This window comes from Nicotiana tabacum, chromosome 6 (genome assembly GCF_000715075.1).
Source record: "Nicotiana tabacum cultivar K326 chromosome 6, ASM71507v2, whole genome shotgun sequence".
In the NCBI taxonomy this organism is placed as follows: domain Eukaryota; kingdom Viridiplantae; phylum Streptophyta; class Magnoliopsida; order Solanales; family Solanaceae; genus Nicotiana; species Nicotiana tabacum.
In genome coordinates, this window is record NC_134085.1 from 205,601,089 (window position 1) to 205,624,693 (window position 23,605).

The window sequence follows — 23,605 nt, forward strand, 5'->3', positions numbered from 1 at the left end:
CCCTACAATCTATTTGTGGAGATTTAATTGCGGGGTTAACCTTCCATAATTGTTGGCTGAATACATTCAAGATACCTAAAAGTTATCGCGATTTTTTATTTAGACATTTCAAGTATATATCTTATTTCAGTTGAACATCTATAGTAAATCTAAAGTGTATTAATCACACATTTTATTGATATGGCTGATAGCTTAAATTGTAGTACCATGTTTGAACGCGTGAAAATACAAATTAAGAGGTTGATGTGGCTTAATCGAACAGCTTCTCATTTTCTCGTTTCTTTGTTTAATTGGATTTTTTTTGAAATATGGATAATGAAATGAGATGGCATGATTTAATTAGCTAATTCCACGTAAGGGCCGCTCACAAGCACGCGTGAGTTATTTTTAAGCCAGTGAAAAATGTATCTAATAATATACTTTGGGCTTGATGTGTCTAAATGAAAAAATAGTACTTGTTATGAATAGTTTGTACATTGGATACTACTTTAGATACTACATTGAATGTCATATTGTGAATAACTTAAAGATTAAATTTCCTATTTTATGTCCATCATCTTTACTTTTTATGCCTATAAAAGGCCATGTAATTGCAATGGAAAAATACACCAAAGTGAAAGAAGAAAACACTTCTCCCTTCTTTCTATCTCTTCTTATTTACATTTTACTTCATTACTTTTATTTTATTACACGTTATCAGCACGAAGCTCTAATTTTATTCTTAACTCCCGCTAAGTTGAGCCATATTTTATTAAGGTATGTATCATTATAATCATCTTATTTATGGCAGTACATATCATATGCTCACTGTTTGCAGATTACTTGTGCGCTTGGGCATCTTAAATAGTTTAAGTACATTGCAGTGATTAAATAACTATTTCCTCCCGTGCTCAACTCTTAGAGGACCTCAAAGTCATCAAACTAGCTATGCACTAATGTCATGGACTCCCTGGATCAAAACATATCTTTAAGGCATTTTGAAGAACTGTGAGAAATGAATTGACAAGCAATAATTTTTTAATTACTTTATATTTATTGGAACATATAAATAATGTTAGTCACGTTCAATTCTATTAACACATATATATCAATAATATAAAGTGAAATGAAACAAGTATGTAATTTCTACTTTATGGCAAGAATAAAATGAAATAGTAGATTGTTAACATGATATAGCTCTATTTTCATTTCTTTTACCTTAATCGTTTTGTTTTCATTAATTGTTTATTATTATAATTATTTCTCTAACTTATTCATCTTTTATAATAGTTTTCACTATGACAAATTTATCAAAACTTGAATTTGTGGCACTTGACATCACCGGAATGAACTATTTATCATGAGTTATTGATCCTGAAATTCACCTTGACGTTAAAGGTCTTGGAAATACTATTATACAAGGAAATGAAGCATCAAATCAGGATAAAGCGAAGACCATGATTTTCCTTCGTCATCATCTACATGAAGGGTTAAAAACTGAATATTTAACCGTAAAAGATCCACTTGAATTATGGATTAATTTGAAGGATCGATATGACCACCTAAAACTTACGGTATTACCAAAAGCTCGGTATGAGTGGATACATTTAAGGTTGCAAGACTTTAAAACCGTAAGTGAGTATAATTCTGCTATCTTTAAAGTAAGTTCTCTATTAAAATTATGTGGAGACACTATCACAGATGAGGACTTATTGGAAAAAATATTTTCTACTTTTCACGCTTCAAATGTGGTGCTACAACAACAATACCATGAAAAAGGTTTTAAGAAATATTCTGAGTTAATCACATGCCTACTTGTGGCTGAGCAGAATAATACTCTATTAATGAAAAATCATGAAGCTCGTCCCACCGGGTCAGCTCCATTTCCGGAAGTGAATGATGTAGCAACATATGATAAGTTTGAAAGAAAACAAAATAATTACCGTGGTCGTGGACATGGTCGTAAACGTGGACGTGGCAGGGGTGAAACAATTATCGTCATTATGGTGGAAATAAATTGGAGAACAATAAGGGTTCTCAAATTAATCATTCAAAAGGTAAAGCTAGTATGTGTCACCGATGTGGTATGATAGGTCATTGAGCACGTATTTGTCGTACGTCAGAACATTTTGTCAAACTTTATCAAGTCTCCCTCAAGAAAAAAAATAATGTAGAGGCACACTTGACCTTTCAAAATAATGATGATGAAGCAGGTCCCTCAAATAAATATGATTCTAAGGCATATCTTGCATATAAAGATGATGATTTTGAAGGCCTAACAAATATTACTTATTTAGAAGTTGGAGACTTCTTTGAGGATATTGACCGGAGAACTAATCATCTTACTGAGGAATGAAGCTATAAAAGTTGTTATTTTTATGTTTGCAGCTAGTTTATTTTTCTTGAGTGTATTTTCCCAATGCATCATGTGTTGTTAGTTTCTATATTCCTAATGTATTTCTTAATATATTTTTTTTGTTTGTCTTTCATATTTCTTATGATGTATTTTTTGTTTTTTTATGAAGAATATGAAAATTCCCCAGTCTTCAGTTGGACTCAAGATTAATAAAGATGATATATGTCTTCTGGATAGTACTACAACACACACTATTTTAAAAGATAAGAGATATTTCTCTTATTTGGTAATGAAAGAAGCGAATGTTAATACAATATCCGGTAGTACAAGATTAATTGAAGGTTCTGGAAGAGCCAATTTATTACTATCAGGAGGAACAAATTTGGCTATTGATGAAGCACTATAGTGTAGTAAATCTCAAAGAAACTTATTAAGTTTCAAAGATATTCGCCAAAATGGCTATCATATTGAGACTACAAATGATGAAAAGATTGAATATCTTTATATTACTACAATAATGTCCGGTAAGAAATATGTGCTTGAAATGTTACCTGCTCTTTCCTCCGGCTTATACTACACAAGTATTAGCAGGATTGAAACACATGCCATAGTAAACGAGAAGTTTACTAATCAAGATAATTTTATTATTTGGCATGACCGGTTGGGCCATCCTGGTTCTAATATGATGCGTAAAATAATTGAGAATTCACATGGACATGCAATGAAGAATCAGAAGATTCTTTAATTTAAGGAATTCTCTTGTGTTGCATGTTCTCAAGGAAAATTAATTATTAGACCATCAACAATTATAGTTAGGATGGAATTCCCTGTATTTCCGGAACATATACATGGTGATATATGTGGGCTCATTCACCCTCCATGTGGACCATTCAAATATTATATGGTTTTGGTAGATGCATCTACAAGATGGTCACATGTGTGCTTACTATCAACTCGCAATATGGCATTTGCGAGATTGTTGGCTCAAATAATAAAGCTAAGAGCACAATTTCCAGATTATGCAATTAAGACAATTCGTCTTGATAATGCTGGTGAGTTTATATCCCAAGCCTTTAATGATATTTGTATTTCAACTGGGATAACAATTGAGCATCCGGTTGCTCATGTTCATACACAAAATGGACTAGCAGAATCATTGATCAAACGCCTCCAATTAATTGCTAGACCAGTGCTTATGAGAACAAAACTTCTCATTTCAGTATGGGGTCATGCTATTTTGTACGCAACAACACTTGTGCGGATAAGGCCCACAAGTTATCATAAAGTCTCCCCATTGCAATTGGCTTTTGGTCAGGAGCCAAATATTTCCCATCTTAGAATTTTTGGTTGTGCGATATATGTTCCAATTGCTCCACCACAATGCACAAAGATGGGTCCTCAAAGAAGGTTGGGGATATATGTTGGATATGAATCTCCTTCTATTATAAAATATCTAGAGCCGATGACTGGAGATTTATTTACGGCAAGATTTTCTGATTGCCATTTTGATGAATCAGTATATCCAACATTAGAGGGAGAAAATAAGCAACTGAAAAAGAAGATAGATTGGAATGCATTATCACTGTTTCATTTAGATCCTCGAACAAATCAATGTGACCAAGAGGTTCAAAAGATTATTCATTTACAAAATATTGCAAATCAATTGTCAGATGCATTCACTGACCTACCAAGGGTGACTAAGTCACATATTCTAGCTGCTAATGCTCCAATTCGAGTTGATATCTCGGCAGGACAATTAATTAAAGCAAATGAGTCTAAGCCATGCTTGAAACATGGTAGACCAATCGGTTCTAAAGATAAAAATCCTCAAAAAAGAAAAGGAGCAAGTGATCAAAATGAACATAACACAGAGGTAGTGGCTCAAGAAGAGCCCAAGACGTAACAAATGATAAGACCTTAGGAGAGGTCCAGGTACCTGAAAATAATAAAAATGAAGAGATATCAATAAGTTATGTCTCAACCGGGAAAAGATGGAACCGAAATAATATTGTTATCGATAACATTTTTGCTTATAATGTTGTTGTTGAAATAATGCAACAAGATGAGGATCTTGAACCAAAATCTGTCAATGAATGTAGACAGAGAAATGATTGGCCAAAATGGAAAGACGCTATCCAGACAGAGTTAACTTCACTTGAAAAACGTGAAGTCTTCGGACCCATAGTTCGAACACCTGAAGGCATAAAGCCAGTAGGGTATAAATGGGTTTTTGTGCGAAAACGAAATGATAAAAATGAAGTCGTTATATATAAAGCGCGACTTGTGGCACAAGGGTTTTCCCAAAGGCCTGGAATTGATTATATGGAGACATATTCTCCTGTAGTGGGTGCTATCACCTTCAGGTATCTCATAAATATGGTTGTGCAAGAAAAATTTGATATGCATCTAATGGATATTGTTACAGCCTATTTGTATGGATCATTAGACAACGAAATTTTTATGAAAGTACCTGAGGGATTTAAAGTGCCAGAAGCATATAAAAGTTTTCGAGAAACTTGTTCAATAAAGCTTCAGAAATCTTTATACGGATTGAAACAATCAGGTCGTATGTGGTACAATCGCCTGAGTGAATACCTGTTGAAAGAAGGGTACAAGAATGATCCAATTTGTCCTTGTGTCTTTATAAAAAGGTCTGGATCTGAATTTGTTATAATCGCCGTGTATGTTGATGATTTAAATATTATTGGAACTCCTGGGGAGCTTCCAAAAATAGTAGACTGTTTGACAAAAGAATTTGAAATGAAAGATCGTGGAAAAACAAAATTTTATCTTGGTCTACAAATTGAGTATATGAAAGATGGAATATTTGTCCATCAATCAACATACACCGAAAAGATTTTAAAGCGATTCTATATGGATAAAGTATATCCATTGAGTACCCCGATGGTTGTGAGATCACTTGATATAAAGAAAGATCCATTCCGACCTCATGAAAATGATGAAGAGCTTCTTGGTGCCGAAGTACCATATCTTAGTGCAATTGGGGCATTAATGTATCTTGCCAATAATTCCCGACCAGATATAGCTTTCTCAGTAAGCTTATTGGCAAGATTTAGTACTTCGCCAATACAAAGACACTGGAATGGTATTAAACATATCTTTAGATACTTCCAAGGGATCATTGATATGGGTTTATTTTATTCAAATGAATCCAAGCCATCATTGATTGGTTATGCAAATGCAGGATATTTGTCTGATCCACACAAAGGTCGATCTCAAACAGGCTATTTATTTACAAGTGGAGGTACATCCATATCACGGCGTTCGACAAAACAAACTATGGTTGTTACTTCTTCAAATCATGCAGAGATAATAGCCATTCACGAAGCAAGTCGAGAATGCATTTGGTTAAGATCTATAACTCAACACATTCAGCAAACATGTGGTCTTTCTTCGAAAGAGAATATTCCAACAATATTGTATAAAGACAATGCTGCATGCATAACTCAATTGAAAGGAGGATATATCAAAGGAGATAGAACAAAACACATTTCACCGAAATTCTTTTTCACTCATGATCTTTAGAAGAATGGTGAAATAGATGTACAACAAGTTCGTTCAAGTGATAATTTGGCTGATTTGTTCACTAAGGCGTTACCAACCTCAATATTTGAAAAGCTGATATATAAGATTGGAATGCGTCGTCTTCGAGACATTAAGTGATTTTTCATCGGGGGAGTAACTACACACTGCACTCTTTTCCTTAACCAAGGTTTTGTCCCACTAAGTTTTCCTGGTAAGGTTTTTAATGAGGCAGCAAGCAATGCATATTATAAATAACTATGTGCATCCCAATATTTTTTTGTAAGTTTTTAATGAGCCACATTATCTTACATGGACATCCAAGGGGGAGTGTTATGAATAATTTGTACATTAGATACTACTTTGGATACTACATTAGATGTTCATGTTGTGAATAACTTAAAGATTAAATTTCCTACTTTATGTCCATCATCTTTACTTTTTATGCCTATAAAAAGGTCATATAATTGCAATAAAAAAATACACCAAAGTAAAAAAAGAAAACACTTCTCCATTCTTTCTATCTCTTTCTTATTTACATTTTACTTCCTTACTTTTATTTTATGACACAATGCTAATCACGTAATCGCCTTTCCCTCTCTATTTTTCTCTCTTGTTACAAAACTTTCTTTCTCGCGCTCTTTCCTCCATTTTGGCGATTTAGGGTTCAGAGAAGAAAACTTTCTCTCTCCTGATGAAATGGCAAGATCTCTTACTCCTTCTAATCTACCATTGTCTTTTGTACTACTACGAACATATATGAGTACTTCACTAGAATTTTCGTTGTTTTAAAGTAATTTATCGGTGCGATTTTGCGAGATTCACCTTGGTAAAGTACTTTGTAGCTCTTCGTCCTCTCCTTCCTAATCTGTTGAAAGATCAAATTGGGTTTTTGATTATGTTTTCCTAATCTCTGAATTTCAGTAGTTTTTGCATGTGCTTTTGATTTAGGTTTTCTCTGCTCAACTTTGGTTATAGAAGAAGAAGGTTTTTTGCCCACTTCAAAACAGTAATTATAATAGTACTGGGTGGTTATATTCTTGTTTCTGGTAGGATGAACTTTTCTTGATTATTTTTAATATAGAATTCATAGTTTAATTAAGATGAATGGGAACTCAAAAAGTGAATAGTTTGGTGGGTCCATGAGTAGATTTAATTCATGTGCAGAGGCGAACCCAAAATTTTGAGTTTACGGGTTCCTATAACAATTTCAAGTTAATATACAATAATAACTGGGTTCATGATCAAATATATATACTGATATTTGGTGAATTTCTTAATATATATACTGGGTCTAGAAAAAGCTACTTGGTTCACGTGAAGCTCTAAGTTCCCCTTATATCCGCCCTATTCATGTGTACATGTATTGTTCTATTAGCAGTTTCGGTTGCTCAGGAAAATGATACGATTCTTTCGTTTCTTTGGGCCACTGGCCATCCGCATTTGATTTTTCAATAGAAAGGTAATAACCCTAGACCCTTGCCCCGAGAAATAAATTAAACCAATTAGAAAGATGATCTAATGTAGTTGAAAGAACCTACAGGAATGGCTGATTTGTGGATAATAATTATAGCAAAACAATTTGAAAAAAGTAGATAAAGAATGAGAAGAATCTGAAATCTACTAAAATGCCTAACATTCTGGGACCACAAATAATAAATATGTCAACGTAGTTTTGTGATTTATAGATCTCATAGATGCAATGAGAAAAGAAAAACCTGAAAGAAGTATTATTGCGAAAAGTTTAAATTTTGACATATTTGCCATTTTTTGCCGCTCACATGTAACATAATATGGATATACCACTAAAAGATGGATAAACAAGTTACTTTAAAATAAAAACCATTATCTTCTTATTCATCACTGGATGATAACAGGTCGTAATAGGTGAAATTTGCAATTTTTTCTAACAGAGTTCTTATGTCTATATCTGTTGTTAAGAGAGACCAAAAGGAGTAGCAATTAAACAAAGATCATCCTTTCTTCCGCCAGCTACCCCAATTGTTTCGGTCATATTTAAATTGTCTGGAGCAATTCCATGAGGAGTCTTCCAGTCGAAGTGATAAAGCAGTTGAGCTAAAGGATGTCCGACATTAACTAAACCAAATAACAGTCCCGGACACATTCTTCTTCCTGCACCAAACGGAATAAATTCAAAGTGGTTTCCTCTGAAATCAATAGAATTATTCTCAAATCTCTCAGGTATAAAACTTTCCGGATTATGCCAATTTGTAGATTCTCTTCCAATTGCCCATACATTCACCAGAACTCTAGTTTTGATGGGTATTATATATTTGTCAATTTTTGTTTCTTCTCTGCATTCCCTTGGGATTAATAGAGGAACAGGAGGGTGCAACCTTAATGTTTCTTTAATCACTAGGTTTAGATACTTCAACTCTTCTAGATCAATATCCTCAAATGTTCTCTTTCCTTTTAGGACTTCTCTAACTTCAAGTTGTGCTTTAGCCATAACACTTGGATTTCTTATCATTTCAGCCATAGCCCAAATAATTGTTGTAGCTGAGGTTTCAGCTCCTGCTAAGAACATGTCCTGCATGTAAAGGCTAACGTTTCAATATTGTACTCTAGCATAAATATTAACTTCAATGTTTAAATACTATAAATAATAAAATGAAAAAAGAAAACAAAATGAAATATCTCATATGGTATTAGACTTACAAAAATAACACTTTTGATATTCTCATTTGTGATTGGAGTTCCCAATTCGCCACTCTCCATGACTCGAAGTAGAACATCGATCAAATCTTCACCTCCAGTCTCACCATTGCTCTTCTTTCCGTTAGCTCGACTTTCCTGATGCTCATTAAGGATATTCTCCAAAATTGCATCTACCTTTTTGTGAACCTTCAACATTTTGGACTTCAATCCAGTAATCTTGTGAAGCCATTTTCGGGAAGGGAACATATCAGCCAAGTCAAATCCTGCAGCTAATGATGATATGTCCTTCACCAACATTATCAACTTATCTTGATCATGAATCACTTTCCCGAAAGCTGACCTACAAGTTACTGAACTTGTAAACCAAAACATTTTGTCTGATAAGTTAATCAATGAGTCATCAGGCATGGAGTTAACGGATGAAATGAGACTTGACATCTGTGCTTGTCGAATTGAATTAAATGACTTGACCATCTTTGCGCTAAGAAGTTCCACGATGCACACTTTGCGCATATTTCTCCAGTGATCACCATATGGACAAGTTATAATGTCTGTGTAGTTGTAGAAAATAATATCTCCGGCCATAAATTCAGGCCTAGTAGCAAAGCGAAGGTCTTGAGTTTTCATAATTTCTTTTGCCATCTCAGGTGAAGATACAACAATGATCGATATTTCTCCAAGACGTAAGTGAAAGATTGGCCCGTATCTTCGCGATAGACTTCTGAGAGTATGATGTACTGGAAGGCGGCCATTCATAAATAGGTGCAAGTTCCCAATCAAAGGTGGACTCCATGGCCCTGGAGGCAATATTTTGTTAAAGGTTTTTGATGCCTTCCATATCTGAACTAAACGAAAGATGAAGGATACGAATATCAAGACTGAAATGAAGATGGAAGATAAATGTTTTGCCTCCATTTCAGATAGGAAAGGATCGTATATTATATTATGGAGATACATGCTTCATGTTTATATAAGGGAATGCTTGATGAGGAAAGCTAGTATACTTTTTCTCATTTTTTTTTTGGAAGCCTCCAATATTATGTGGAACTGATAAGAAAATAGTCACTCATTAATTTCCAAAATTGGTGACAAAATTGATGTAAGCGAGCCACGTGAAAGGTGGCAAGAGAGGGACTGAGTGTTATGATTTATAGATACTTTCAACTGTCAAGATTGGTTTGCCATGAATTTTCTGCCATCATAGTCATCAACTTTGTTACTAAGTAGTAGTAAGTATTGTTTTTAATTGGTCTTGTTCTATTTTTAGCAGGTTGGAGGGGCTGTAGATTGATATTCAATAGTACTATGTTTTGATTTTAGTTGGTCTTGTTCTATTTTTAGCAAGTTAGAAGGTCTGTAGATTGACTGACGAATATAGTAGGTTCAAGAATGGTGTGCAGTGAATTTAACACCGCAATTTTGACTTTTATTTGGTGTTATTTGAAGGGGAATCTTGGTAACTGGTAAAGTTGTTGCGATGTGACCAGGAGGTTACGGGTTCGAGCGGTGGAAACAGCCTCTTGCAAAAATGCAGGGTAATGCTGCATACAATAAACCCTTGTGGTTCGGCCCTTCTACGGACCTTGCCATAGCGGAAGCTTAATGCAACAGGCTGCCCTTTTTTTGGTGTTATTTGAGAATCACATTATCCCACTTTCACAACAAATTTGCAAGTAGATAACGTTAGCTCAAAGGGAATGTTATGCCTAAACTTAAATATAATAGATTTGAATGAATGTATTGTTATCAATCATAAAAAAACCAAATCCAAACACGACTACTAAACATCACACAAATCAGTCATTATAAATTGGAAATTTTTTAGGTTATGTAAATGATTCTGAGGCACTGGCTTTCCCAATAAGCAAATCAGCCTTTCAATTCCAGAACAGTGTGTTGTGCTCCATCCTTAAAATGCTGACATTACTAAACTCATAAACGATGCAACGGCAACAAACCCTCCAAATTTGGAAGTCACACTAGCTGCATTTGCTGCTGGTGGACTTGCAGTCTTGTTACTCGAAGACGAATCTGAAAATACATATGTTCACTTATTAGAGGCCGTGTAATTTAACTGATTGAAAGTAGCTGATAAGAATCATAAATAGTCGGTGTATTTGGTACAAATGAAACGGAGAGGGAAAACGTTGGGAATACTTACTGTTCGAGGCTGAAGGAGCAGATGGGGCTGAATGGAGATAAAACTCAGGTTAATTAGTTGCCAGAAAAATTAATAGTGCAAAACAATGTTAGTCATGATCAATGAAGTTAGTGTCTCCTATGCAATGAATAATTGTTTTAAAGATCAAATATCTAAAAGAAAAGAATTACTTAAATCAAAAATGAGATTCAATAATGACTATATAAAATAAATTTAGCAAATTAGCGGAAAAAGTACTTATACTCTCATTATATTACTGGACATTGATTTAACAAGATCAGGCATCAAAATCTATTTGATTAACAATAGATCATTCATCCATAGTGTTTTACTACATTATTAAAAACCACTCTCTCCATTATGTTCAAATTATATATATATTCTACAAAAGCATTCATCCGGTGCACAAAGCATCCCGTATTCACGCAGTGTCTAGGAAAGGGTCACATCCAAATAGATGTGATGTAGACAGTCTACCATAATACAAGCATTAGTGACTGTTTCTACGGCTTGAAACCGTAGCCTATAGGTCACATGGAGACAATTTTATCGTCGCTCCTTCGACGGCTCGAAAAGGTCACATGAAGGCAATTTTATCGTCGCTCCAAGATTCCGTCAACTATGTCAGCATTCACTAAGGTAAAAAGAAAAGAAAAAAGCATGCATCCATACAAAACTCGATTCAGAAATAAAGTTGTTACGTACCATTTTTGCAAAGGGAAAGATCAGGTTTAGCACCACAAGCTTTTGCAAAACTCAAAGCTTCATCTTTGGTAACATTAAAACTCTTCATTAAATCAGCATTATCAAATACAGTACAAAGACATTGCGCATCACTCGTAATAATTTCCTTCAATGGCACACAACAAGTTGCTGGTGGATTTTTGGAATGTGATGTCAAAGCAACTTGACATGGCATCAATTTTTGAACACATGGCATATCTAAAATACCACCATTATCAGCAAATAATGCTCCTAATAAATTTTTATCAAGTTCAATACCATGGGATAAACCCACAAAAACCCATGAAAAAATTACAATAAAAGAGGAAGGAATAATTGATTTGGAATAAGCCATGGGTTCTTTGATCTCTCAAATTCAGAAGGAAAATGCCTAATAATTATTTTCTGTTATGAATTTGTGATGATGAAGAAGGCATTAAGTGAATATATATAGGGGAATGAATGTAACTGCTATTTTATTTAGGAACCGTATTTTCAGGCAGTTACAAAATCTTAATAATTCAATTCAAAAGTACTTATTTGTTTAACTACTTGCTATTTTTGAATCTATTCTTCGTTTAACCAAGTGTCTAGAATATTCCCTAATTTTCGTTATTAGTAGTGACCAAGTCATTATATTACTAAAGTTATGTACCTAAAATTTAGCTAATTCTCGATTTGGAATTGCTATTTTTTGACTTCAATTTATTGGCTACGAAGGGTTTAGAACTTCCATTGCCGCCGCATAATAAGGCGCGACCAGACTTTTTTTCTTGTTAACTCAAATGAACCAGATTTATTGCAATAATTATATCTCATTTCCAAACTAGTTAGAGTTGGCTATATGAATACTCGTTGCTTCATTAAAGCTCAATTCATGTCAGAACGAACCACATTTATTGATGAAAGAATTATAAGAAAATACACATGACTTCACCCCATAACAAAAAATGACCCATGTTTTTAAGTTTTACCCGACCTAGCCCATATTGGATATATTTTGAAAGCGCTAGCAAATTCAATTTTTTTGTTCTTACAATCATTGCTTCTAAAAGCTGTGGAGTTAAATTTGTGTTCTCACAACCATTACCTTCACTCTCTCTTTTTCTCACATCTTCTACATATGCTTCAAAGGGCCGTATATTTTTTGTTTCTCCTCTTGTATCACCTGGTTGCAATGTAAGAAAATTGAAGAGTAAAAGTCCACCATTGAAGACCATTCAAAGCTTTGCTTTTGAAAATGGGTTTTTTAGTTTGTTAGTTGTTTGGATTGGATGTTGTTCCAATTGATTGAAAATATCAAAAGGAGTTCAAAATTTAAATTTGAAGTGATTCGGAGTAGATTTGAGCAAGATTTGAGTTACATTTCAGAAAAGACGCAAGAAAGAAGACGAAGTCAGTTTTTTGTGTAATTATGTATAATCTTGTATAATAGTGTATATGAGTGTATAAACATCACTTATGCACTATTATACACTTTATACACCTTTATACAAGCGTTTGTAGACGAACTTCTTCCACGATTTTCAGTTGTAATTCTTGTTCAAAACCAGTCCAAATCTCCATTAAATGAATTCAAATTTTACATACAATCTCCTTATACTATTTCTAACAGGTTTAAATAACACTCACTCCAAATTTATCATAAAATCAAATTTGGAATTTAGACACATATATTTAAGCTTGTTAAAAATTTAATTTTCACCACCCAAATGGATTTGGTTTGTTAAACTAATATTTGAGTCACAATTACTGATTCGAAAGTTAATTTAAAAGCTTGAGGAATCTTTTTTAAAAATTAAATAGTAATTTTGAGAACTTATCGGAGATGAATATTGAATATTAGCCTATTATTTTTGGGCTAGTTAATTTGTAAATTGAAATATGGACTATAAAATTAAAAAGTAAGGAGCCAAATTGTTCTTATGTGAAATTTTCCCTTTATTGATTATCAAATGTGGCAAAAGAATACTTTTGGAGGAGGGGAGACCCTGCTTTTTCATGCTATAATCGAGTCTGGCATATCAAAAACCATAAATTTGAACTAGTATGACTTCCTATATTTAATGTGAAATTCAAAGTATAAGAGACAAGTAAATAGAAGTTGTCGTTATGGTTCATAGAAGAAGGTGTTAGGCTTCTCATTGTTGATTCTAAAGGCGGTAGTTGCCATCTATTCATGTTCATTGGTCATTTGACTTTTCTTGACAATGTGTCCCGTGAGGTGTGGCCGCGACTAATTTAGATTTGCGTCGCGTAATGCTCATTAAGGGAAAAATTCTCTTCCAAAAAAAATATCATTCTCAAGCTTAAACACGAAACCTCTGATTAAAAACGAAGGGATCCTATCCATCTCACCACACCCTGGGTGGTATGTTCCCATCACTTGCTACAAAAGATGCAAGGAGCATCGAATCCGTTTCATCGATGATTAGCCTGTGACCATTCCTTTATAGAATTTGTTTCCCCTTTCAGTAGTGTCTCGCCCCCTTTTTAACTAACACAAATGCAATATCATGTATTTATTGATTTTGGTCTGTAAACCAACACAAATGCAATGGACAGAAAGTTACTTTACTTGAAACACTCACTCAAAGGATGACTTTCCCTACTACCTTGCGGCATTTGCAAATTTTTACATGCCTCCTTCCTCTCAATGGCAGTAGAAATACATTTAATAATTAAGGTTACAACAACAACAACAACCACCCAGTAAAATCCCACTAGTGGGGTCTGAGGAGGGTAGTGAGTACGCAGACTTTACCCCTACCCCGAAGAAGTAGAGAGGTTGTTTCCGAAAGACCCTCGGCTCAAGAAAACAGAAAAATAAAAGGGAGAGAATATTAGTATCACCACATAAATCATAGGAAAAATAGGAACAACATTAATATGTCATGCATTGAAAAGTGTAATAGTAAGACACAATATTGCCAATAGTTATCTTAGACAAAAATCCCACCAGACTAGTCTCATAGAGGTACGAAGTAAGGCAAGACTCAACTACCTCCTAACTTACGACCCTAATGCTAAACCTCCACATTTTCCTATCAAGTGTCATGTCCTCGGAAATCTGAAGCCTCGTCATATCCTGTCTGATCACCTCTCCCCAATACTTCTTAGATCGCCCTCTACCTCTTCTCGTGCCCTCCACAACCAGCCGCTCACACCTCCTTACCGGGGCATCTGGGTTTCTCCTCTGAACATGCCCGAACCATCTGAGCCTCGCTTCCCGCATCTTGTCATCAATAGGAGCCACGTACACCTTCTCCCGAATATCATCATTCTTAATCTTATTCATCCTAGTGTGCCCGCACATCCACCTCAACATCCTCATTTCTGCTACTTTCATCTTCGGGATATGTGAGTTCTTAACAGGCCAACACTCTGCCCCATACATCATGGTCGGTCTAACTACTGCTTTATAAAACTTACCTTTGAGTATCGGTGGCACTCTCTTGTCACATAGGACTCCAGATGCTAACATCCACTTCATCCATCCTACCCCAATACGGTGTGTGACATCCGCGTCGATCTCCCTTCCCCCATGGATAACCAACCCAAGGTACTTAAAGCTGCCTCTACTTGAGATGGCATGTGATTCAAGCCTCACATCCACGCCCACTTCCCCCGGCTCAGCGCTGAACTTACACTCCAGGTATTCCGTCTTCGTCCTGCTCAGCTTGAAACCCTTAGACTCAAGAGCCTGTCTCCAAACCTCCAGCCTCCCGTTAACACCGGCTCGCGACTCATCAATCATAACTATGTCATCGACGAATAGCATGCACCACGACACATCCCCTTGAATATGGTGCGTTAACGCGTCTATCACCAGGGCGAATAAGAACGGACTGAGCGCAGAACCTTGGTGTAACCCCATTACAACCGAAAAATGGTCAGAGTCACCTCCAACTGTCCTAACCCGAATCTTAGCCCCATCATACATATCCTTAATAGCCATAATGTAGGGAACCGACACCCCTTTTGCCTCCAAGCATCTCCAGAAAATTTCTCTAGGAACCTTGTCATACGCTTTCTCTAGGTCAATAAACACCATGTGCAGATCGTTCTTCCTCTCTCAGTACAGGTCCACCAACCTCCTAATAAGATGTATAGCTTATGTAGTAGAACGACCAGGCATGAACCCAAACTGGTTGTCGGATATAGACACTGTCATCCTCACCCTCGCTTTAACCACTCTCTGCCACGCTTTCATGGTATGACTCAGTAATTTGATACCCCTATAATTGTTATAACTCTGGATATCACCTTTGTTCTTATACAATGGGACCACCGTATTCCACCTCCACTCACCCGGCATCATCTTCGCCTTAAAAATAACATTAAACAACCTAGTCAACCACTCCAAACTTGCTCTCCCCACACACTTCCAAAATTTCACCGGAATCTCGTCTGACCCAGTCGCTCTGCCCCTACTCATCTTACACATAGCTCCCACGACCTCCTTAACCTTGATATGCCTGAAGTACCCAGAGTCACGATGACTCTCGGAATGCTCCAATTCGCCTAGCACAATATCTCGATCCCTTTCTTCATTCAGAAGTTTATGAAAGTAAGTCTGACATCTCCTCTTAATCTGGGCATCTTCCATCAATACTCTACCGTCGTCATCCTTGATGCATCTCACTTGGTCCAAATCTCGAGCCTTTCTCTCTCTCAATTTGGCCAGCCTGAATAACTTCTTCTCCCCACTTTTTCCCCAGTTCCTCGTATATACGACCATAAGCCAATGTCTTAGCCTCCGCAACCGCCATCTTAGCTTCCTTCCTAGCTGCCTTATACCTCTCCATGCACGCTCGCCTCTCCTCCTCACCTATGCTCCCCACTAACTTCAGGTACGCCGCCTTCTTCGCTTCCACTTTACCTTGGACCGCTTCACTCCACCACCAGTCTCCTTTGTGCCCACCAGAGACCCCCGTCGAGACCCCTAACACCTCTCTCGCAGCCTCCCTTATACAATTTGCTGTCACTGACCACATAGTGTTCGCGTCACCACTGCTCCTCCAAGCTCCCATAGCCTATAACTGTCCTTCCAACTCTTGGGCTTTATCCTTAGTTAAAGCTTCCAATCTGATTTTCGGTCTTCCTCGAGCAGGCCTTCTCATCCTCTCTAACATAATACCAACGTCCATCACCAAGAGCCTATGTTGCCTCGCGAGTATTTTACCCGAAATCACCTTACAATCCTTGCACAACCCTCTGTCACACCTCCTGAGGAGGAGATAGTCAATCTGAGTTTTCGCCAGCATTTTGAAAAGTAATCTGATGCTCCTCTCTCTTCGGAAAGCTAGAGGTCGCAATCACCAACCCAAAAGTCTTGTTCGAAAATAGCACAAAATATATCAAATTAGAATAGAAAGTAAAGCCTCAAAAAAATCACTACAAGCCAACAATAATCTAACTATGCATGCGCAAAATTCAAGAATAAGCTAAACGCGTCAATAGCAAGTTATGGCTTCAAGTTGATAATGATATTGAAACATGTTTCACGCGTCTATAGTGAATGACTTAGCTTGGGCAAAAGGAGGATTAGTATGAGGTTCAAATTACACTCTCATGTTGAAGATTCTTATCCCATTGTTGAAACAGAAAATATGGTTATTGAGGAAAATATCAGATAACCTTTCTTTTAACGCAATGCATGATTTATCAGGATCTGGAAAAGAACTATAATCATGAGAAATGCTTTACTACAAGCATATTAACAGAGGTTACCAAACAGAAAATAAACATGCAGTCATTGTATTATATTGCCAAAAGCAAAGCCATAGAGGTGCAGGTTCTTTCATCTAACATTATTCAATTTTGCACGTAAAAGACTCCCATCACCAAAAGAGTACACTTCAAGAGCGCCCATTTCATCTAATGACATATATCTGTACAAGTCAGTACAACTACTACATGGTTGCTATTCCCCAAAAGATTAGATCAGCCATTGTTTTGCACAAGGACCAGGAAAATAGATTAATCTACTCAGCTTACAGCATATAAATCAGAGCTCAGCCATTGTGATGAAAATCTGCAGCATTAATAACACAAACCACTTTTTCAAGAGAAATTGTTTTTGATAATCTCATATCAGAGAACTGCGTGGAAAAGGCAGTTATAAGCTAGAACGGAGCAAAACCAGATATTATCTGCCAAGGATAACTCGGTTTACAATATCAACAGGCAACGCATAAGCAGGATCTATAGGTTTTATTCCTGGATATTCAAGAAGTGAAAGCCCTGCATTACAGAAAAACCAAAGATTAAGTAAGCACAATTGGGTCAGCAAACGTCAATCTAGTCTCATGGAACATCCCTAACTTTGCTTCTAGTTTTCATTACTTGACATAGTTTTATCACTTCAATAAACAGCATATTAGAAAGGCCAAGAGTTGAGCAAGGCCACTGGTGTAGGAATGTCTCTACAGTATGAAAAAGTTGTTCAAGGATAAAACTGGGAATGCAGCAACTTACACCGGAGGACACTACACAGTTAAGATGATAGATCTTCCAACAGTCCTATGTGCGACTACTATTTTTGTTTTTTACATAAATCTGGACCTTCTAGAATCACCTTGATGCAAAAGGCGCATTGCAATCTCTTTCACAGAAAACACAACTTAAAACTAGATATCAGATACCAAACCTCTACCAGCAGGTTATGATTTATGAACATCCTCATTAGCTTGGATCTCATCTAGGTTTAGCATGCAGATGTAATCAGTAAAAAAGATCTATGACTCTATGTTATTGTGGATCAGCTTCAGGTCTTCTAAACAAAGACTTCTGAGATTACATCCCAAAACATGATGTGAACTTACTATACTTTGAATGATGAACCATGGTATCATCAGAGAAAAATACACATTAGCCATTTCACAATACGGCCCCTTACCAGCAACTCCAAAGTAAGTATGGAAGACATCAACTGCATCATCTGGCCTATCTGAAATTCCACCATTCTCCTTATCCTACATCCGTGAAAGGAATAAAACTCATGCTTAAAAAAAATGTAGGACAACTAAAACAAAAAATATAGTCCCAAGCTTCAAGTGAAAGGGAGTTGTTATATTGAGATGTAACCTGACAGTCCAGAATAAACTTTACAAGCTTCCCCTTGTCAATCCAATGGACCCTGTCAATCATAATTAAGCTGGAAAGAACCCACCAAGAATAGCAGACCTGAGAGGAAATGACATGAATAATAATAAAATTCAAAAGTGACTTGTCAATAGAAATTTCAATGAGCAAGAGTGACAAACATCAGGAAGCTTCTCTGGGCGCCCATTTAGACCTCCAGATTTGACTTGTCTTTCACATAACCACCAACCAAGGAGGTCCTTATCAACATGATGTAGAGACCCTGTAATTGCGAGAGCTGCCACGCAACAGAAAACTGCAATGGTAACATAGTCAAAATTGTGTTACGGTAATGCAGCAATAGGCAACTCAAAATGTTAAGAAGACTGCTGGAAATATGGAACTAAGTGGAATATAGAGGTTGAAAACCAATGAAGAGATGCTGCTTTTCACTAACAGATATGCCATTACTGTCATAGCAAAGGAACACATTCATTCTGCAAAACCTGTTCCTTTCATGTGAGACAAAGAAGAAATCAAAGGAAGGATGGATTTTTCTCCAAAGCATTCTCAGATTATGTCCATTAGCTGTTCATCAAACTAGGCCCCACAAACTGATCCATCCCCTCGTGAATATGTCAAAGCTGCTGACAACTTGGAGTACTACTCAACATCAGTATGGCATTATCTTTTAACTTATCATTTATCCTTTTGGTTCTTGCCAAGTAATCCCGGTTTATGAGGGTGCTTCTTGTCTTGGTTGATGATAAAATGATGTCCAGATCATGAACTCAGGTTAAACTGATAGTCGGGCACTGATATTTTTTTCTGACAACAGAGAAATCTTCGAGGACCAGTGGATAATAAGCAGTCCGGCTTTGATATCTTAGGAATTAATTAGAACAATCAGGGAATGGATCCCTTTAGTAGCAGTAAATGCAAATAAAAGGTCTGTGTGGATGTTTTCCAACTCCAAAATCAATAGAGTTAGACTTTACAGTAGAATAGACGATCTCACTTGCTTTTCAGTTCAGAAGCCACTGTAAGTATGATAAATTGCATGATTTCTATATGTGACATACTTTGCCCAGCATGAGATTCTGCTCCTGGTGTGCATCCAAATCCACCATCCACATTCTTGCAACTTAAAATATATTTCACTGCTTTTCCAACATCAACCTTATCTAACTGATGCATCAATGCGAGTGAAAGGATCGCAATGTAAGAGAACCTACGCAAAGTATATTCAGGTCATTATATTTTCATTTCTCAAAAGAAGATATGGCTTAAACCTTGGCCTTATAAGTAACTTTAAAAACTAGAAATCAAATAACGGATCCTAAATTTAAAACAGCAAACAAAGTGAAGCTGCTACCGTGTATCGACTTCACCCCATATGTCACCAGAAAAGGATCCATCTTCGTTTTGCAGGGCTGCAATATCTGGCTGAAAAGTTAAGCTCACCACAGCGACACCCAAATTTCTTAATAGTACTTCACACTGCCAATGTCGAGAATGCCACCTTTTGTGATGAGTACTCTTTATGTTAGTTTGACCACGTTTTTTGTTTTGTGATGTTAAAATGGGAAAATGAGTAAATGCTAGCATTGCAGCAGAGTTCATGAGTTCATAGATGTTATACATAGATCGAAAAGATATGTACATGGAACCTCCAAAACAGTCGTAAATGTCAGAAGACATGAAGTAGGATACAACTCGACACCTTATCAATGTCAAGAACATGTATTTTATCAAATAACGCCAAGACTTGAATAGCACTAAGTGTATACAGCACGTGCGGATCATGTCCAATATTACCACCAAATCCACCTGCATATTATACAAATATAGAAGTGAACCTATACATACAGATCAAGTAGATCAGAACATGAAGTGACTCCCTCTCAAGGGAAAAGAAAAGACAAAAACAACATCCATTAAAAAAAGCAGTGGGCACAGTATAGCTGCAACATTGAAACACTGACAAAAATTCAATGCGAGAAAGAAAGAAAAAAGTGCAAGCTACAAACCAGATTCGTGTTGGCACTGCATGACCCATGAAATAACTTCATCTTGCTCCACAGCAGCAAGCTTGCCCATGATATCCAGAGTTGTCAATCCCCAGTATGCCCCATTTAATCTTAGATGCTCCATCACCACAGATTCAAAATCATCTTTCCTCTGAAGGTATATAGGCACGTATTAGAGAAAGCAAATGATAGAGTGACAAGAAAAGTGCTTTGGTGGGTTGGAAAAGAAAGGAACTCATATCAGGTACTTAAATTCCATAAAGGATATGTACGAAGGAATCATCTGACATGCGTGAGAATAGTGGGAGGAGATATAAGGAGCACTTGCACAAAGTGAGATTCTTCCGTCTGATCAAAGATGAAACCAAAACAGTAGAAGTGCAATTCCAAATAATCTCATTCAAATAATTATAAATCATTGCAACATCCCACATTTTCAGGTATCCAGGATGTCACTAACAGTAAGGGATAAATCTCAAGGATCAATCCCGCAGTCAATCATATCTGAAAGACTGCAAAACCATCCCATCTACCAGAGAAAAAGGGAAATTCCAGAGCCATTCCTTATGTTCAAACAACACCATGTACCACTTCTTTAAGGTTGGCTATAATACCCTTCCAAATATGAAAACCATAATTTTGGAAGTTCAAATAATACTTGTCTGAAGTACTCTAAACTGAATGATATTAGGATGCTCAAGAAGAATATATCGTACTTTAGCAAGTAGAGTAGAATTGGTATCATGAGAAGTACTAATGCCAATGCCCCATTCTGTTTCTCCTTCACAACTCTGTTCCAACCGTCCAGTGTACTTTCCTGGCTTCAAGAGTATCTCTTAACTTGTTGGAAGTATTAAACACATTGTAGGAGCCTAGTTATTTGCTTTGAGCACACAGGTATCTGAGTGACAGATTGGATCAGGGTGGCGCAACAGCCTAAGCTCAGATTTCTAGATATCAAACCAGAGAGTCTATTGGACGAAAAGTAATACTGGGCGAAAGGCAGAGGAAAATCAGTAGATATGAAACAAGATGAGTACCTTCTCAACTGCTAAAATGAACTTCACATGTTTTTCTACCATCAGCTCCCCCATCCTGCAGTTATCATGGCTCAGAACTCAGATAATCAAAATAGGCCAAAGTGGAAGATAAAAAATATGATTCTATTAATCAAAAATATGATTCTATTAATACAAGGTCCTGCTTTTGTTTTATATCCTATTTTCAAACTTGTAACACAGCCCGGCTAAAACCAATCTTTTACAGTATCTTTAAACCAAGTTAATAACATGGAAAATCACCACGGAACTGCAGGAGAGCCATAGCCAGGATCAATTAAAACTAGCCTGGTCAGCGAGAAATAGTGTGAATCAACATGTTTAAGCTGTTTAATGAAACAATATCTCATCTTTAAGCAATAGAACATTCTTTTTTGTGACGACAGTGTCCATCGTTCCATCGGGTACCTACTTTCTCAATTATCACATATTTAAGCTGAAAAGAGTTCCCTGCCATTTCTCCATTTTTGTGTTCTGTCTGTCTTTTTCACCAATAAATTATTGGAGCTTGTGAATTAATGAAAGGAAGTTATTATTTTTTGAGTCACTTACGTACAGGTCAGTTGCACATTTTAGTTTCAGAAATTTCCATATACAGTTCAACGAATTCATGGCTGAGGGGAATCCATGCAAACAAATATATTCCTAGCACATCCCACAACCAGAAAAAAGAAAAATGCACGCTTCTACAAAACAATAACCACAGAAGAACAGGGGAAAACAGAGTCGAAACTAAACACACACACACACAAAAAAATAAAAAATGCATCAATAATGTTGACAAGGGTAGGAGAGAATAAATAATATACAATCCCTTGCTATATAAACTGCTAATAACTCAAAAAAAAAAAATCAACATATTGGCTACCTAAAATCAGATAAGTTGGGAATACGATTCCAATTTTAAGGCTTTTCCCTCTGGCAAAATGCGCACGAATCCTGTGAAGGAATTTGATGATGAAATTCAGTGGGAATTAGATCGTTACTGACCGACGAAAGGGCCCTTCTGTTACGCCGTCGTACTATTGGTCATAATATATATTGCTATCTTATGCGACGTCGTTTTCATAAAATTTCAGTTTTCCCATTCGGTCTATAATCTCTTGAGTTATTTAAATTGGCACCACATTTGTGGAACTTACACTTTTATCTATATCTATTTAAAATGAAAATGAGAACACGTAATCTTATAAATCTCTTCGTCTACTGAAATAATTGTTTGCACGTTTTTTAATTCAGAACTCTAACATTGGTAATCTACGCTATTGGCTCACAAATCAATTTTTTTCTTTCCCCTTTTACGAATTGCTGGCTTTTTAGAAATAGAAATATTCTCAGTTGCCAAATTAAATACCTTTATATATTAATATTAATAAGCCACACTTTGAGGAGGTTCAGGTACTTGCTTGCCCACTGAAGGGCGATTTCGAAATGTTACAGCGCCACTATGAGGATTTAGGACACCTTCTCTATTTTTATTAATATCTTCTCTTACGGCGCCACTATGAGGATATATATTAATATCTGTTATAAATATATTATATTATGGATGTTCATTTAGTACTCCGTTGTAAATAAGCTTTTTGAAAGTTTATCCATATGGGACTCCACCGTAAATATGTTTATCTATTTAGTACTATATTGGAAATAAGCTTCCTAAAGAAGCTTATCACTTCGGTACACGGTTATGGATAAACATTACCCCCAGTAGAAGTTTATCCATATCGAGTATAATAAGCTTATCTTTTCAGTACCCAGTTATGGATAAACATTACCCCCAGTAGAAGATTATCCATATCGGGTATAATAAGCTTTCCATTCAGTACTCTGTTATGGATAAATATTGCTCTCAGTAGAAGATTATCCATATCTGGTACAGCAGCAGCTTACACAGCAGCTTGTAGTAGCAGCTTACACAACAACTTATAGTAGCTTACACTGCAGCTTGTGTAGCAGCTTACACAGCAGCTTGTAGTAGCAGCTTACACAG

At 36.2% G+C, this 23,605-nt stretch overlaps 3 protein-coding genes across 6 annotated transcripts; all 3 read right to left on the reverse strand.

The window, feature by feature from the left end:
* Nucleotides 1-7,814: 7,814 nt before the first annotated feature.
* LOC107816263 (premnaspirodiene oxygenase-like) lies at nucleotides 7,815-9,964 on the reverse strand. Its single transcript, XM_016641962.2, has 2 exons — nucleotides 8,558-9,964; nucleotides 7,815-8,429 (listed from the first exon to the last, which is right to left on the reverse strand). Exons 1-2 carry the CDS (start codon nucleotides 9,512-9,514, stop codon nucleotides 7,815-7,817), a joined length of 1,572 nt encoding a protein of 523 aa, XP_016497448.2. The 5' UTR covers nucleotides 9,515-9,964.
* A 376-nt stretch (nucleotides 9,965-10,340) lies between these two features.
* On the reverse strand, nucleotides 10,341-11,888 carry LOC107816264 (uncharacterized). The gene is made up of 3 exons (XM_075256506.1): nucleotides 11,424-11,888; nucleotides 10,719-10,745; nucleotides 10,341-10,588 (listed from the first exon to the last, which is right to left on the reverse strand). The coding sequence occupies exons 1-3, from the start codon at nucleotides 11,794-11,796 to the stop codon at nucleotides 10,467-10,469; spliced, it is 522 nt and encodes a 173-aa protein (XP_075112607.1). The 5' UTR covers nucleotides 11,797-11,888; the 3' UTR covers nucleotides 10,341-10,466.
* Nucleotides 11,889-17,173: 5,285 nt separating this feature from the next.
* On the reverse strand, nucleotides 17,174-22,630 carry LOC107816265 (geranylgeranyl transferase type-2 subunit beta 1). Of its 4 annotated transcripts, none has more exons than XM_016641965.2 (10): nucleotides 22,484-22,630; nucleotides 21,598-21,652; nucleotides 20,558-20,708; nucleotides 20,241-20,357; nucleotides 19,903-19,969; nucleotides 19,610-19,758; nucleotides 18,710-18,843; nucleotides 18,531-18,629; nucleotides 18,343-18,418; nucleotides 17,174-17,687 (listed from the first exon to the last, which is right to left on the reverse strand). In XM_016641965.2, the coding sequence occupies exons 2-10, from the start codon at nucleotides 21,649-21,651 to the stop codon at nucleotides 17,593-17,595; spliced, it is 942 nt and encodes a 313-aa protein (XP_016497451.1). In that variant the 5' UTR covers nucleotide 21,652; nucleotides 22,484-22,630; the 3' UTR covers nucleotides 17,174-17,592. The 4 variants fall into 4 exon arrangements, with proteins under 4 accessions (XP_016497451.1, XP_016497453.1, XP_075112630.1 ...); XM_016641967.2 differs by having other exon boundaries at nucleotides 19,903-19,973; XM_075256529.1 differs by lacking the exons at nucleotides 21,598-21,652; nucleotides 22,484-22,630 and adding an exon at nucleotides 21,274-21,408.
* Nucleotides 22,631-23,605: the final 975 nt, after the last annotated feature.